At 36.0% G+C, this 14,593-nt stretch overlaps 3 protein-coding genes across 5 annotated transcripts; 1 reads left to right on the top strand and 2 right to left on the bottom strand.

Moving 5' to 3' along the window:
• Positions 1–5,585: 5,585 nt before the first annotated feature.
• Positions 5,586–8,030, top strand: LOC133718136 (stemmadenine O-acetyltransferase-like). The gene is made up of 2 exons (XM_062144953.1): positions 5,586–6,482; positions 7,086–8,030. Exons 1-2 carry the CDS (start codon positions 5,678–5,680, stop codon positions 7,655–7,657), a joined length of 1,377 nt encoding a protein of 458 aa, XP_062000937.1. The 5' UTR covers positions 5,586–5,677; the 3' UTR covers positions 7,658–8,030.
• A 686-nt stretch (positions 8,031–8,716) lies between these two features.
• On the bottom strand, positions 8,717–10,959 carry LOC133727248 (uncharacterized). 2 transcript variants are annotated; one of them, XM_062154856.1, is made up of 9 exons: positions 10,807–10,959; positions 10,657–10,728; positions 10,506–10,580; positions 10,260–10,343; positions 9,855–9,924; positions 9,683–9,774; positions 9,492–9,533; positions 9,319–9,395; positions 8,717–9,041 (listed from the first exon to the last, which is right to left on the bottom strand). In XM_062154856.1, exons 1-8 carry the CDS (start codon positions 10,867–10,869, stop codon positions 9,360–9,362), a joined length of 534 nt encoding a protein of 177 aa, XP_062010840.1. In that variant the 5' UTR covers positions 10,870–10,959; the 3' UTR covers positions 8,717–9,041; positions 9,319–9,359. The 2 variants fall into 2 exon arrangements, with proteins under 2 accessions (XP_062010840.1, XP_062010839.1); XM_062154855.1 differs by having other exon boundaries at positions 9,319–9,399; positions 10,807–10,958.
• A 1,871-nt stretch (positions 10,960–12,830) lies between these two features.
• On the bottom strand, positions 12,831–14,593 carry LOC133718145 (protein RADIALIS-like 3). Of its 2 annotated transcripts, XM_062144964.1 has the most exons (3): positions 14,340–14,593; positions 13,600–13,875; positions 12,831–13,056 (listed from the first exon to the last, which is right to left on the bottom strand). In XM_062144964.1, the coding sequence occupies exons 2-3, from the start codon at positions 13,869–13,871 to the stop codon at positions 13,035–13,037; spliced, it is 294 nt and encodes a 97-aa protein (XP_062000948.1). In that variant the 5' UTR covers positions 13,872–13,875; positions 14,340–14,593; the 3' UTR covers positions 12,831–13,034. The 2 variants fall into 2 exon arrangements, with proteins under 2 accessions (XP_062000948.1, XP_062000954.1); XM_062144970.1 differs by lacking the exon at positions 14,340–14,593 and having other exon boundaries at positions 13,600–14,328.

Consider the following 14,593-nt stretch of genomic DNA (forward strand, 5'->3'; position numbering starts at 1 on the left):
GACGACCTCACTCGGTCAAGCATGAAGGGTACAAGCACCCCTCATATTACAATGCAAGCTCACGAAGAGTACTAAATCCAAAAGAAATCCATACTTGAAAACTAAAATCCTAAAGGAACTGCTGAAAAAGAAAATGCAGAATTGAAAAAAACTCCCTAATCCTACGCTGCCCAAAAATGAAACCAATGTCCTCAACATCTTGACGCCTAAGACCCTTTTGGTGTACGTCGCGACATTCAACACACCCACAGCAACATTCTAGGAACAGATGCAGGACAAAGAGCAGGACAGACCATCCCAAAAAGCCCAAACCCGACCCAAGTGTGAGAAAATAGGGGGAATTGGGCTATAGACCCAAGTCTCTAGACTACATCCCTGCAGCCCAGAAAGGCAGAGGCCCAGGCCCACTACCCACACCCTACGTGCCTCACACCCAGCCGCTGAATCTGGCCTTTCCGAGAAGCCGCCCGCCACCGCCAAATCAGTCCGGCGGCCTCCCCAGGCAGGAGACCGTGGCAGCCATCTCGCCGCCCACCAAAGCCTGTGCTAGCCGCCGATCCGAACGCCGAGCTCTAGCAGGAAAGCTCCGATCTCGCTCCTCCTCTAGTCCCGAAACCACGACAGATCTCCTCTTCTAGTCCCGACGCCGATTCACTCCGACTGGAAACCGATGATGCAGGAAGAGCCTCCCCCAGAAGCCTGATGCCGACCACGGCCGTCGACCACAACGCAGCCCGAAAGAACCAAAACCGGGCTCAACCACAACGCAACCCGAGATCGAAGTCTCGTCCTCCTTGGTCTGGAAAACGACGCCGGAGCGCCCTGCTGCAGATCGGAGCCAAGGGACGCCGTCGCACTGCTCACGAAACCTTGGTTTAGGTTTCGGAATCGCTCCGACTTTTTTGGAGCACAGTATATTGTGAAAGTTGTATCGTCAAAAACAAACCTAACCTTGAACAATTTATATTATACTTTCATTTGAATGAAAGTAACTCGTCTATAAGTTGAAATTTCCTAAATTACAAAGATGACATCAGAGAGGATCCAAGGCCAGTTCATACCCAAGATTCACTTCAAGGGCATCTATGATAATCAACGAGTATTCTCATAAGAAATCAATCATCCAAGAAAGATTGAACAAAATAAGGTGCGACCGTATCTGATCAAGGACTAAAATATCGAATATTGATAGTTTGAAAATTAGAAATTTTGATGGAAATATCGATCTCAATAAATTTTCAGAAAAAAAATGATGGAAATTTAGAAAATAACATGGAAATCATTAATGAATTTTCATGAAATGTTTACATGATCAGGTATCTATAGTATTTAAAAAAAAAAAAGTTTTATAAACTTAATTGTATAATGGTTGTAGTCAAGGTTTAAAATTTAACCGAAATTTCCATCGAAATTTCCGTAATTTGGAAGTATCGAAAGGAAATTCATATGCTATATTATTTCCGTCAGGAGTTTCCCGAAATTTTTCAAAATTTTCTATACATTTCTACGAAATTATTAATTTCCGAACTATCTACACACAAAATATATTTAAAAATTCACACAGAAATTTTGTCCGAAATTTCTATGAAATTTGTATGCCACCGACAACGAAGTTATTTAATCATATTTTCATAGAGAAAAACTGAAAGTTTGAATTTTTTTTTTCCAATCAAGTTGAATACAACAAAAAACCTTTTTGCTTTTATCTACCACCCAAATCATTTTCAAAATTCATGTACTAGGGAGCAGTATTGTATGATACTAAATAAATTCATGTAATAGGGAGCATTATTATATGATACTAAATGGAAGCAGTTCAATCATATGGACTGAACCACATCGTAGCAACACTTATTCTTAATACTTTATATTGCTTTCGTTATACTTATTTATTTTCATTCACGGGGTTTTAGTATTACCCCCCCCCCCCTCCCCTCTCCCACGACGGTTGTATTTTTCTAATTATTAGTGAAAAAGTCGTGATGGCCAATCCTCCCACGTACTGGGTTACAGTCATTAAAAAAAAAAAAAAGTAAATCGCATTTACATTATCAATATACAGCACAATTATAATTACATATAGATAAAAATACTAGTTTTGCAACCTACTGCAATACTAGTTAATTACTCGTACATAGTAAACATCACAATTCTATTATAAATGTATAATTTTAGAGAGGCTACATTGTAAATAGGTTTATTATAGGTTAGTTTAGTCTATGTAAAAGTTTTATTCAAAAATATCATTTTATAAATGCAATTAATCTGATTTCTTTATTTTTAACTGAAATTTCCACCGAAATCGAAACTTTCCTTAAATTTGAAGTACCGAAATTGAAACCGAAACCAAAATTTGAAACCTTGGTTGTAGTAATTATAGTGAGATACATTGACATGACAAAGATATGAAATTCTAAATGAGAAATCTCAAAATTGATTTAATATAGGAGACTAGATCAGGAGTTAATTATTAATTATAAGGACTAAATTCTGCTTACTACCCTGTACTTTCAAGGGTTCATCAGTTCAGCCCCTGCACTTCTAATTTAATCAGAAAAGTCTTTGCACTCTCAAATTTCGTCAAATAGATCCAATCCGTCACCACTCCGTCAAATTTCGGGGAAAATTTCCAAACTACCCATCTGCATTCACAACACTGACGCGTCGGCGGGCTGCCTAGTGATGGGTAGTTTGGGAATTTTCCCTATGAGAAGGTCCCATGTCAGCATTTTAACAGCGAAAATTGACGAAATAGTGACGGATTGGAGAGTGCAAGGACTTTTTTGATTAAATTAGAAGTGCAAGGACTGAATTGATGAACCCTTGAAAGTACAAGGTAGTAAGTAGAATTTAATCCTAATTATAATAATATTTTACATTTAAATAGATATGTTAAAATAAACATTGGTGTTGAAAAAAAAACAGAAAAAGAAGTATAAAATAGTCCATAAAAATACAAAGAAAAGTTTTTTTTTAAAAAAATATTTTTAAATAGAGCCAAATGTTTACTAGTTAGAAAATTAGATAATTAGAATATTTATAAGCATGGAGGGAAGAGAGCGTACAAAGCTTATAATCAATTTAGTTTTCCCTTTTACACATGATTCAGTTTAGTCGGATTGGATAAGGCCAAGGGCTAGTTTTTAAGAGATGTTAGGTTCAAACCCCAACCTCGTCAAAATACTTTCTGACCAACCCACATATCGCGAGATGTGAGATAATCTCGGTATTTAGCGAAAATTTCGTATATTTCCCAAAATATCGCGAAATTTCAAAAAAAATTTCACGATATTCTTTTGATAAGTCAAAGATATATTGAGATAATCATCAGTTTTTCACCATGCCATTAAATCCCGACGTGTTAGTCATTGCCCATTCAGCTCTAGGACAAGAATACAACTTTGGTTGAAATCAATAATGTTGGAGATTGTAGATTCATCTGCAGCGAGGATTAAGAATCTGGTCGCCCCACCAGAGTAGTTAGAGTGCTTCATGGATGAGCTTTTCTGTAGGTTCTTTAGGAAGTCCCATTACCCTGTCACTTGTCCCTATTTGCCACAAACCAAAAATGCAATCAGAATATTCTTGATGGTTTAAAAAATTTAATTTGGGTGTATGACAACATGAGTGGAGAGATACCCACTCTAATACCATGTCAAATAACGACAAGTGTGGACCGTATGGTTCATTATTGCACCGATATTGTGCAAACTTAGCCACCTTTAGTGTTGAGTTTTAACTTGATAGGCCTCTGTACAATTGAGAATGAGTTATTTACTTATAAATTTAGGCAAAAAAATATTAAAAATAAAAGATGCTTATGTGTATATATAGAAGTCAAAAGATGTGAGTTAAAAGTTGGAACATGAGAGTTGGTCAATCAAAATGGTAAGATAAATAACTTAATTCAAATAATTTTTTTTATCATTGCAATTAGGCCTGACAATAGGTTAAGTCCCCTCCAATGTAACAAAGAGAGCAATGCTTAACCATGCTATTTCTAATAATATAGAGGGGCATTTTATATTCTGAAGTGTTCGAGTAACTAAAGCATAGGAAATAACAAGCTACTTCTTTTCATTAAGGTTGCTTTTTAGTCAATACTAGCAAATTGACCCGCGTGATGCTGCGGGTTTATTTTTTTTTCAAGTTTCATATATAATAGATGAATACTCGCAATCTAAAACACATCGGCACTACTTATAATATAAAACAAACAATAAACTTTTTCTATAATTTGTAGAAATTTACAAATACAAAACAAAATTGTTCTCCCTTAAAAAATAATAATAATAAATGAATAAATAAATAAACTGTAAGGATATGGCAGAATTGTAATTTCAGTAAAAAATCAGGGGCAAAACCGTCACTTCACTGTTCATAGAACAGTGTGACCAACTTAGGCAAAACTGTCACTTCATTGTTCTATAAACAGTAATGAACAGTGCGACCAGCTTTAGTATATGTAGAATTTGCAGCTAAGGATTGAGAAACCTTACCTAATTAATTTGTTATAAACATAATTGAACTATCAATGAGCCGTGACAGCAGTACTTGCTCGTACTTGCTCCATCATGAACCTTCATATTTGGTGGCTAATTGCCCCACCATGTGTATTGGCAGTTTTGGTATACAATGCGAAATGGGGAATTGCTCTGCATGTGTACTGGCTGTAAAGATATCGGGAATGATGGGATATGTTAATTGTCTGTAGTATTCTTATTGTTAGAGCATCTCCAACAGTGATAGCTATCTTCATAGCTAAAAGTAGCTAAAATTAGAATATAGCCAGTTGAATATTGAGTTATGCTCCAGCAGAATACCTAAATCTCAAGTTAAATTTAACTTTTAGTTAAATTTCTCTTTTCTCTAGCTAAATATAGCTAGGTCTTTTAGCTAAAGCTAAATTTGGCTTTTGTTTAGCTAGTATGCTGGAGATCAAACTCAGCCTAAAATTAGTTAAATTTCAATTTTTTTTTGAAATAAGTATTCTGTTGGAGATGCTCTAAGAGTTTTGAGACCTATGAGCTCATGCATCTGTAACGGCCAGTTATATATAGGAGTGTAAGTAGATTTTCATCTCTAGTCTCAATAGTTTAGATCTTATGGAGTCATCAGCACCGTCAAAATCTTTTAAATTAATAAAATTTATTCTTTTCTAAAAAAAAAAAAAAAGTAAACATGCCATTAGCTTTCTTTATAAGAAAATCACCATATAGACTATAGTGATCATATATGGTAAGAAACTTGCCTAATTAATTTGTTATAAACATAATTGTATTGGCAGTTTTGGTATACAATGCGGAATGGGGAATTGCTCTGCATGTGTACTGGCTATAATTAAAGATATCGGGAATGATGGGATATGTTGATTGTCTGTAGTATTCTTATTGTTAGAGTTTTAAGACCTATCAGCTCATGCACCTGTAACGGCCAGTTATACATAGGAGTATAAGTAGGTTTTCATCTCTAGTCTCAATAGTTTAGATCTTATGGAGTCATCAGCACCGTCAAAATCTTTTAAATTAATAAAATTTATTCTTTTCTAAAAAAAAAAACGTGCCTTTCTCAAAAAAAAAAAAAAAAAAAAACGTGCCATTAGCTTTCTTTATAAGAAAATCACCATATAGTGATCATATACAATAGAACTCTGAGATACTGAACCCACTTCGCCAAAATGGAGAAAATTGAGGTCAGTATTATTTCCAGAGACACCATTAAACCATCAGCTGCTTCCTCTTCACTACACCCTCACAAGCTTTCCATCATCGATCAGTTCACTCCCACAACGTATTTCCCAGTTATATTCTTCTACCCCATTACTGACCCTGTCTTCAATCTCCCTCAAACCTTAACGGACTTGAAAATCACTGTTTCCCAGACTCTCACTTTGTACTATCCACTCTCCGGAAGGATAAAAAACAACCTATACATTGATGATTTCGAAGCAGGCATCCCCTACCTTGAAGCCCGAGTGAATTGTCACATGATTGATTTTCTAAGGCTTCCGAAAATCGAGTGGCTAAATGAGTTTGTTCCAATAGCTCCATTTCGCAAGGAAACAATATCTGAGCTTCTTCCCTTGCTTGGAATTCAAGTCAACATTTTCGACTCTGGAATAGCAATCGGTGTCTCGTTTTCTCACAAGATCAACGATGGCGAAACGGCAAACTGTTTTCTCAAGTCCTGGGTTGCTATTTTTCGTGGGTATCGTAACAAAATCATACATCCTAATCTCTCTCAAGCTGCATTACTTTTTCCATCGAGGGATGACTTGCCTGAAAAGTATGTAGCTATGATGGAAAGGTGGTGGTTTGGCGAGAAAAAAATTGTTACAAGGAGATTTGTATTTGATACGAAAGCCATATCCGCACTTCAACATGAAGGGAAGAGCGAGTACGTGCCCAAACCATCACGTGTTCAGGCCCTCACTGGTTTTCTCTGGAAACATCAACTCGCTGCTTCTCGGGCATTATCATCAGGTAAATCAGTTTAGCAGCAAGCCAAATACTTGCTTTATTAAATAACATCCTTTTTTCTGTTTCTCGAAACGACTAGGGTTGAAAATAAAATAAAAACAACAAGAAGAAAGAAATATATTAATTTGGGATATAAAAAATAATTGATTCTGTCTTGGCATATAATTATAATTTGTCCTCTAATTAAATTACAAAGTCCGTTGTTTTCACTCTCATACTCAAAGTATTAATTAACCCCCAAACTGCACACCCTAGCTATGTACCCTTCTTGTTCTCACTTCTTGCTTATTGATTTAGGTATCAATAACCTCAATCAAATTTTAATTAGATTTAACAACTACCCAAATTAACTATGTTTTCTTTGGAACCCAAGTTGAGGTTCTGTGATTGTCACAACAGCTTACAACTTCCACAATTATCGGTTTGAGCAAGACGACCCAATAGTTTTGGATCATATGCTGGAAGCCTGAATGAAACCTCAAAAAATTTACACTTGACATTTTTCCTCTACCAATTTCATATTTTTTTTTATCTACATTACATATATAAGTTATATAAATGTGTTGACATGTTGCTCATATTATGAGAAAATTAATGAATTTACAGGTACTTCAACAAGATTTTCCGTAGCATCTCAGACAGTGAACTTAAGGTCAAAAATGAACATGAAAACGACGTTGGACAATGCCATTGGTAATATCTTTTTGTGGGCTTCGGCACAGCTAGATCTAAATGATACAGCACCTGGGAGCAGTGATCTTAAGTTGTGTGACTTGGTTAACTTACTCAATGAATCTATCAAAGAATTTAACAGTGATTACTTGGAGACTTTGAAGGGTAAAGAGGGATATGGAGGCATGTGTGATTTGCTAGATTTCGTGGAAGAGGGGAGTCCTGTAGAACCAGCACCAGAGTTTTATTCATTCTCAAGCTGGACTAGATTTTTTGACCAAGTTGATTTTGGATGGGGGAGGCCATCTTGGGTTGGAATATTCTCGGGGAGAGTTGAAACTAGAAATTTCACAGTATTCGTTGAAACACAATGCGATGACGGAATTGAAGCGTGGGTGACTCTAGATGGAAAACAAATGGCTATGCTAGAACAAGATCCACAGTTTTTAGCATTTGCATCTCCAAACCCCCGAATTTCAATAGCCTCTTCAGTTGGTATTGATTAAGTGTTTCCATTTTGTGGTGAATAAGGGTTAAATTAGTTCACCAGCCAATCAATAAAGTTTACAATAAAATCCAGGGCTTCATATTGATTGAGCTTTTGATTACTGCATCAACCTATTTAATCAAAGATTTGTGGAATTTTATGCCTAGCCTATCTTCTATGCTTTAATAGGTTATAGGCTCACTTGGAATAAGTGAGTATGGATTGTACTAGTGAGTGGTGCTAGCATATCGTTGTCTTACTAGCCCTATGTTGGCAGGGATTGATATGTATTCGTGCCATTCTGGCCCTTGCTAATGAAATTCTTATTTGATGATTCAAAAAAAAGATTTGTGAAATTTTATGAGATAAATAAATCCATCGGTTGAAGGTAAGAGACTGAAGCATGTAACTTGGAGGAAAAAAGAAATGCTAATTATATCGGAAAAAGATATTTGGTACAATTTTTTAGCAATTGCTTCCCCAAACCCCGGCATTCCAACTCACATCACATGAGTTCTAATAATTTTAGTTCTTTGATTAGCGTAACTATTAATTTGGTTCACCATGGTAGCATAACTTGAGTTTCTCCCCAATTTTTTACGGAACCATTATGTATCTATTTTACGATTTTATTTTAATAAATTCGCGCGAATGAGTATAAGTCACACACTTAATAGCTATCGGTTATTTTATAACTTTGCACGTGCAATCAATTAACAAATCAGTTCTTGCATTGAAAATTGTGGCAAAAGTTCTACATTGAAGACTTGGCCAATCAAGTAACAAAGTAACAATTCAATCTCCATATTGGATACTTGATAACAATCCAATTTGAGTATTTTCGGTGGATTAAAGAACTTAATTTGGGTCCGTGACGACATGATTGAAGAGGTACCCACTCTGATACCATGTCAAATAACAACAAGTGTATTTCCTAAATATACAAAGATAACATTTGAAAAGAAAGGATATTTCTCTCAAAAAAAAAAAAAAAACATTTGAAAGGATACAAGGCCAGTTCATACTTAATATCCAAGATTCACTATAAGATTCTCATAAGAAATCAATCATCCAAGAATTTGAACAAAATAAGGTGCGACCGTATATCACTATATGAGCAATCATCAGTTTGTTACCATTAAATCACTGTCAGGATGCTTGACGCGTTAGTCATTGCCTATTCAACTCAAGGACAACAATACAACTTTGGTTGAACTAAAAAATGATGGGATTTGATCCCACAATTCTGAAAATGACTGTTGAAGACTATCAGGGAGATTGTAGATTCATCTGCAGCAAGGATTAAGAACCTGGTCAAAGCACCAGGGTAGTTAGAGTGCTTCATGGATGAGCTTTTCTGTGAGTTCTTTAGGCAGTCCCATTACCGTGTCACTTGTCCCTATCTGTCACAAACCAAAAATGCACAAAGCAAATAAATTCATGACAAAGGCAGTGTAAAACACTTGCTATCAGTAGTAGTGGTAAACAAACCAAGAGATGCATGCTGGAAAAATATAGTAAAGGTAGTATGAAACATGGTTTGGTTGACGACTCATTTGGACATGAAATTGATCTAGAGAGAAGACGCACATAATGACCATAACATGCATCAAGCATATGAGTAGTGGACTCTTAATTGTATCTATGGAAGCATTGAATTGAGAGAAAGAGAGAGCTAACCACTGCTTCTACAAAGGGTGATATCATAGGATGTTCAAGCATCAGACCCCCAGCAACGTTGAGTGTAGTTCCCTCCTCTATCTGGCCCAACATCAGAATCATAAACAGTTTCCAACAAAGAAAGTTGCTCACCAAGAACAATCTAAAGGGATTATGCATCCAAATTAACTTACCAGGTTGTCAATAATCTCCTCTGGTATGACGTGAAAATAGACCTGTATCACAACACCATTAACCTTACATTATCCTTCCCAAACTGCCTATAAAAGGATATAGCTGCTCAGATTGTTACTCAAACAACTTGATTGTTCTATAGGAAGAGGATACTTGAGAAAATGAGCTTAAGAAGTGAAAGATTAAGTACCTCTGCGCTGCGCCACCCCCCTTTTCTTTTTCCTGTTTTAAGGTTGGTCACAAGTACAGATCCTATAACTCCTGCTTGACCACCAGAATAGCCTGCAACACACAAAAGAATTGACCACCATATCCAGCAAATTCTAACAAAGAGAAAACATGCCAGTTTCCATTAAGCGAACCTTTGATAAAATCCCATGCTTCTTCCTTGCTGGACGGTTTTTCCCTTATTATCCCTTCATACACCACCACCTCAAAATCAATAAGACTTGGTAGTGAGAATAATCTCAATTATAGAATACATGCCCAAATGAAAACAACACCGAAATGCAAAGTTGATTCAGTAATTCTGATATTTTTACCAGTTAGAGCATTGTCTTGTTAAACACACGATATTACATAGTGATTATTCAAATTCTAAGCTCGCAGATTAGAGGCCCAGCTATAACAAAGTATATGATTCAAGTCATCATCCTAGCTAAAACATAACATACTGAACAGAGAAATCATCAATGTTTCAAAGTCGGTCACGTTTCAAAGAACCAAGTTGAAAAATGAACATATATATACTACTTATAAACGCATACTGTATCTGCAGTAATCAACAATGTTGTTTGATCAGCACCAACATCCAATTCACTACTTTGCATCCTTGAAATGATAGCATCTGCCTAACAAAAAAAAGCCAGAAACAACACACTTTGTCATTCAAGTTTGGACTTTGAAACATAAATCCAAACACCAAGAAACCATTTTTCAATTCTTGAAAAAAAAATCCAAATCGCACCCATATTATAACAGAAACAAAGAACATTGCTTTAGTAAAAACGTACTTTTGCCTCAGCTAGAACCATCACCAACTCCTCTGGCTTATCCATCCTGATACTCTTCTCGTCTATATCTGCAGTCTAAACCCAATACCCAAATCAATATTGCTGAAACTCCCATATAATTCTTCTTATAGCTTCAGATTATACAATGTACCATGATTTTGAACTCGTAGCCCATCTCCGCCAGTATTTGCCGGCGTGCCATTGACGCCGAGCCCAAGATTATCTGTCACCAAAAATAGAAATTACTGCAAACTATTCACTTTCTAAAATTGGTGGGCAATGCAGAGCTTTTGCTATGAACCTGAAACGACATCTTTCTCCTCCACAGTTGTTTTTGATTCTCTGAGCTTACCCTTTTCAGCATCCACTTTCCGTTTTGGGCCAATGCTTCAATTTGGTTTCGTCCAAATCGCCGAATATGCCAGCTTTTAACCAATACGACACCGTTTTAGTCCACAGGATGTTAAGCAAGGAACAAAGACCTTAAACATTTATGCTAATACTCCATCTTATTCGATATCATCTTAGTCATTGGGGAGTATTGATGTTATTCTTTATGTTCTATTTCTTTTAGCTTGTAACCTAGACTAGAATTAGTGATGTATAATTTATTTATTGTCAAGCGAAACTATAAAGCATAAAATAGCATTATAGCAACGATTCCTTTCCATGAAAATTGAAAAAAAAAAAAAAATCATCTTTTGAAATTTTAATTTTTACACTCAAAACTGTGAGGTATAATAGCACACGATTTTTAGCCCAAATGACAATGTTCTTAATTACGCACTAAGAATGGTGAACTTATGGTATAAAAAGGTTTCAAGAAAATATATAATATGTTTTGACATGTCATCGCATTCCACGGGTGCCCAATGACACTTCCCACCGAGTAAAACCATGTAAAGCCCCTAATTAAACATTTCATGTTTATTAATCTCACAATGGGTAAAGCATGATTTTTAAAATGTATTTCAATTGACGGACACTAATATATCTAACAGAATTGTTTTACGATTGTTCAATGTTGAATAGCAAGAAAAAAAAATCCTAAAAAAATTTGAATGTTTCCGTATTCCATAAGTTTAGGCACGATGATGCTTTACGAACACTAAACTCATGGCACATGTCAATTTCAATTTCAAATGACATATGGTAACCATGTGATTCCTGCAAGTATGTCAAACTATATCAATCCCAATTTTTATTTAAAGTCTTCCATATCATAAACTTAACATGATTTTCTAAAAGAAAATTTCCGATTTACGAAATTTCAGTCATAAAATAATCTAGACGTCAAAAGAAAATTGAGAATCTAATCCATGTATCACAATCCAAAAATCAATAGGAAAAAAAAAAAGAGTCGAAATTGATTTATTATTTCAAACAAAGAATCGTGGACTGACTAAAGCTCTCTCCCCCTCGAGCACTTGTTTAAGAATAAGAAAGATATGCATCATACGACACCGTTCAGTTATTAACGTACGGTCATAACCATAACCAACTTTACCTCCTTCCCCAAGTCATATCAGCACATCCTTTTTAACTTCCATCATCTCTCTGCTTAGTAGCTCAGAGCAAACGGCGTCGTTTTAGTATTACCAAGTGAAATTTCCGATTCAATGGAGTCTCCGGCATCGTCTTCCGAAGCTCCGGCGGTGAGTTCTTGCCGGAGGAAGAAGAATTTAGGAAGCGGCAGCTTTGTATCGGATTTAAGGTCTCACATTCATGAGTTTATTCATGCTTCCGTGGATGAACACAGAATTTGCTTGGTGGATACCTTTAAGAAGGTAAGCTTCTAGGAACTGAATCTTTGTGTTTACAGTAGAGTAAAATTTATGGTGGATAGTAAAATTTGTGGTTTTGGTTTTTGGTGTTAAACAGATGAGGTCAAAATTTTACAGAGAAAAGAGTGTTGCTGGCCCAAATGAAGGAGAAGCTTCGCTGCCTCTACAAAACAAGGACTGAGTAGGATCATTTTGTGTACGTATTTCTATTTTCTGGGTTTGCTACAAGTGCTTTTGTTTGTAGCACTTGTAGGTTTGTGTGTTTAGAACAAGTGTTTTGAGGCCTAATGACTTGGATTAGATGAGATGAAATTTGATTTTAAAGCGCTTATTTTCGAATGCTTTGCTTGAAGATGGAAAATTAGCAGTTTTACATGTAGATTGATGCTAGTGTGATTCATACACTTTCTGTGGTTTCTTTTAGTGTTAAAGTCATTTAGTTTCAATTACAGCTTGTTTAAGCATTTTTGAGAGGGTGATTAGGTATCGTTCGTTTTAAATTTGAACCTTTAGGCTAATGCATCATCCTTCATTTAATTAATGATGAGAAATAAGTTAGTGCTCGCATATGAGATGATTCTTCCTTTGTTACATGTGCAAGAAATGGGGGGGGGGGGGGGAAATTACACTGCATTTAGATGTTGAAGGAAAAAACAAAGGGATGTGACAGGGGGGGACAATATAAGTTAATGGTAGATCCACTTCATGAGGAAATTGGTGCTGCGTCTAATGCCGGAGAGCGTCTTTATAGCTTTAAACTCTTCAGCCTGTAGAAGATATCAAGAAGAGTTAAAGCCAGTATACAGAGAGGTTGTAGTGTTGTGTTTGTCAAGTGCTTTCTATTGCTCTAAGTTCATTACCCAGTTTGGATATGAGTAAGGAGTAAGCAGTGTTCATTGCCCCATTTACAATTAGGATAAATATCAGATAATGCCATAGTCAGGTGACTGTACCCTCATCAAATTTGCAATATAGGTACAGGAATTGACATCCAAACATGTTATTCAAAATGTAGGTAAGAATAGATAAAAACATGTTGAAATGCAAATTCACCTTATAAGGTTTGTCATACCAAATTGTAGAGTTAAAGACTCTTCTGGACTACCATTATATCAAGCACAATGATGATGAGGCATAGAATCATTATGTTCCTTACTTTTTAGAAGTCTTTTTTATATACAGTTCCCTTCTTGCAGTTGTTGATATCATCGAACAGATTCTGAGTACAGTCAATCTAGGATTTCAAGGATTTAGAACCTGTTTGTCTAGTCTTCATCTTATCAAGTAAAGAAGAGAAAGAAGCGTATTACCTCTTCTCATGATTGCTGATGTTGCTTTCTCCTACTTTCCTGTATTTAGGAAGGGGAACTTTGCCTGACTCGATGCAGTTGATGTCATGTACTAGGATGTCGTACTGCCTCTTCACTTCCTCTTCAGTTGTCGCTCCAACGATCCTGGCTATCTTGTGCCAACGGTCATGGGTTTCCTGATCATAGATTGCGAGAGCATTTTCGAACAATTTGTTTTTCTCGGCTGTCCAAGTCGAGCTGGAGTCTGGGGAGGAAAGCTTGTTAGGTACCATTTTCCTGATATTTTACAGCAAGATTAGTGCGGTATGAGAGGGGAACAGAGTTTTTTTTTAGGAGAGAATGAAATTGGGTTATGAAAGGAATCGATGAAATTTAAGGGAAAAGCCCTAGGCAGAGAAGCCTTATGAGATAAAAAAAAAGAAGCTGGAATATGAATTAAGGTAGTATAATCAAAGTCGAGAGACTAGCAAAGATTAGAAGAAAGGATTCGCATTCATGCAAATGGGGTGTTGCTATTGGAAAACAAATTGCTAGATTCAATATCATAGACAATTATATACTTGGTGCAGAAAGTAGGAAAAGAGAGATAGAGAGAGCTGTGATTCCAAGGACAGTCAATTGCTTCATTTTCAAGTATTTTTGTAATTGGAAGTACGATGATCTTACATATAATATAAGCATGTGGGTTTTCATAAGTAGAAGAGAGAATCAAAAAACATTATCAAAAGAAATGAACCTGCCTGCTGAGAAATATTATATGTTATCATTGCAAATCTTTGTTGATTAGGAGAATCCAGATCGCCCACTTGGTTAGTTCCGCTAGTCTTTGTTTGCCCCAAAATGCTTGTAGAGCTGTAAATCGAGGTTATGTCTTCTTAATGTTTCCTGATTTTGTGCATCCTAAACTGTTCAGCATCTTGTTTTAACACATTTCCATTATTGGCTTATTGAAATCTTCGCCCATTTTATGATTTAGTAAACTAACCTTCCTGGT

The sequence above is a fragment of the Rosa rugosa genome, chromosome 1 (genome assembly GCF_958449725.1).
Source record: "Rosa rugosa chromosome 1, drRosRugo1.1, whole genome shotgun sequence".
NCBI lineage: Eukaryota > Viridiplantae > Streptophyta > Magnoliopsida > Rosales > Rosaceae > Rosa > Rosa rugosa.

Bases quoted from the DNA above. Each gene is read 5' to 3' on its own strand.
- LOC133718136 (XM_062144953.1), top strand. From the start codon at position 5,678: ATGGAGAAAATTGAGGTCAGTATTATTTCCAGAGACACCATTAAACCA. The intron at 6,483-7,085 runs GTAAATCAGTTT...ATGAATTTACAG, and splicing joins TTCTCGGGCATTATCATCAG to GTACTTCAACAAGATTTTCC.
- LOC133727248 (XM_062154855.1), bottom strand. From the start codon at position 10,869: ATGCTGAAAAGGGTAAGCTCAGAGAATCAAAAACAACTGTGGAGGAGA. The intron at 10,344-10,505 runs GTACGTTTTTAC...TTTTTTTGTTAG, and splicing joins TGGTTCTAGCTGAGGCAAAA to GCAGATGCTATCATTTCAAG. The intron at 9,925-10,259 runs GTATGCGTTTAT...ATTGATTTTGAG, and splicing joins TGTTGATTACTGCAGATACA to GTGGTGGTGTATGAAGGGAT.
- LOC133718145 (XM_062144964.1), bottom strand. From the start codon at position 13,871: ATGGTACCTAACAAGCTTTCCTCCCCAGACTCCAGCTCGACTTGGACA. The intron at 13,057-13,599 runs GTAATACGCTTC...TATCTTCTACAG, and splicing joins ATCAGCAATCATGAGAAGAG to GCTGAAGAGTTTAAAGCTAT.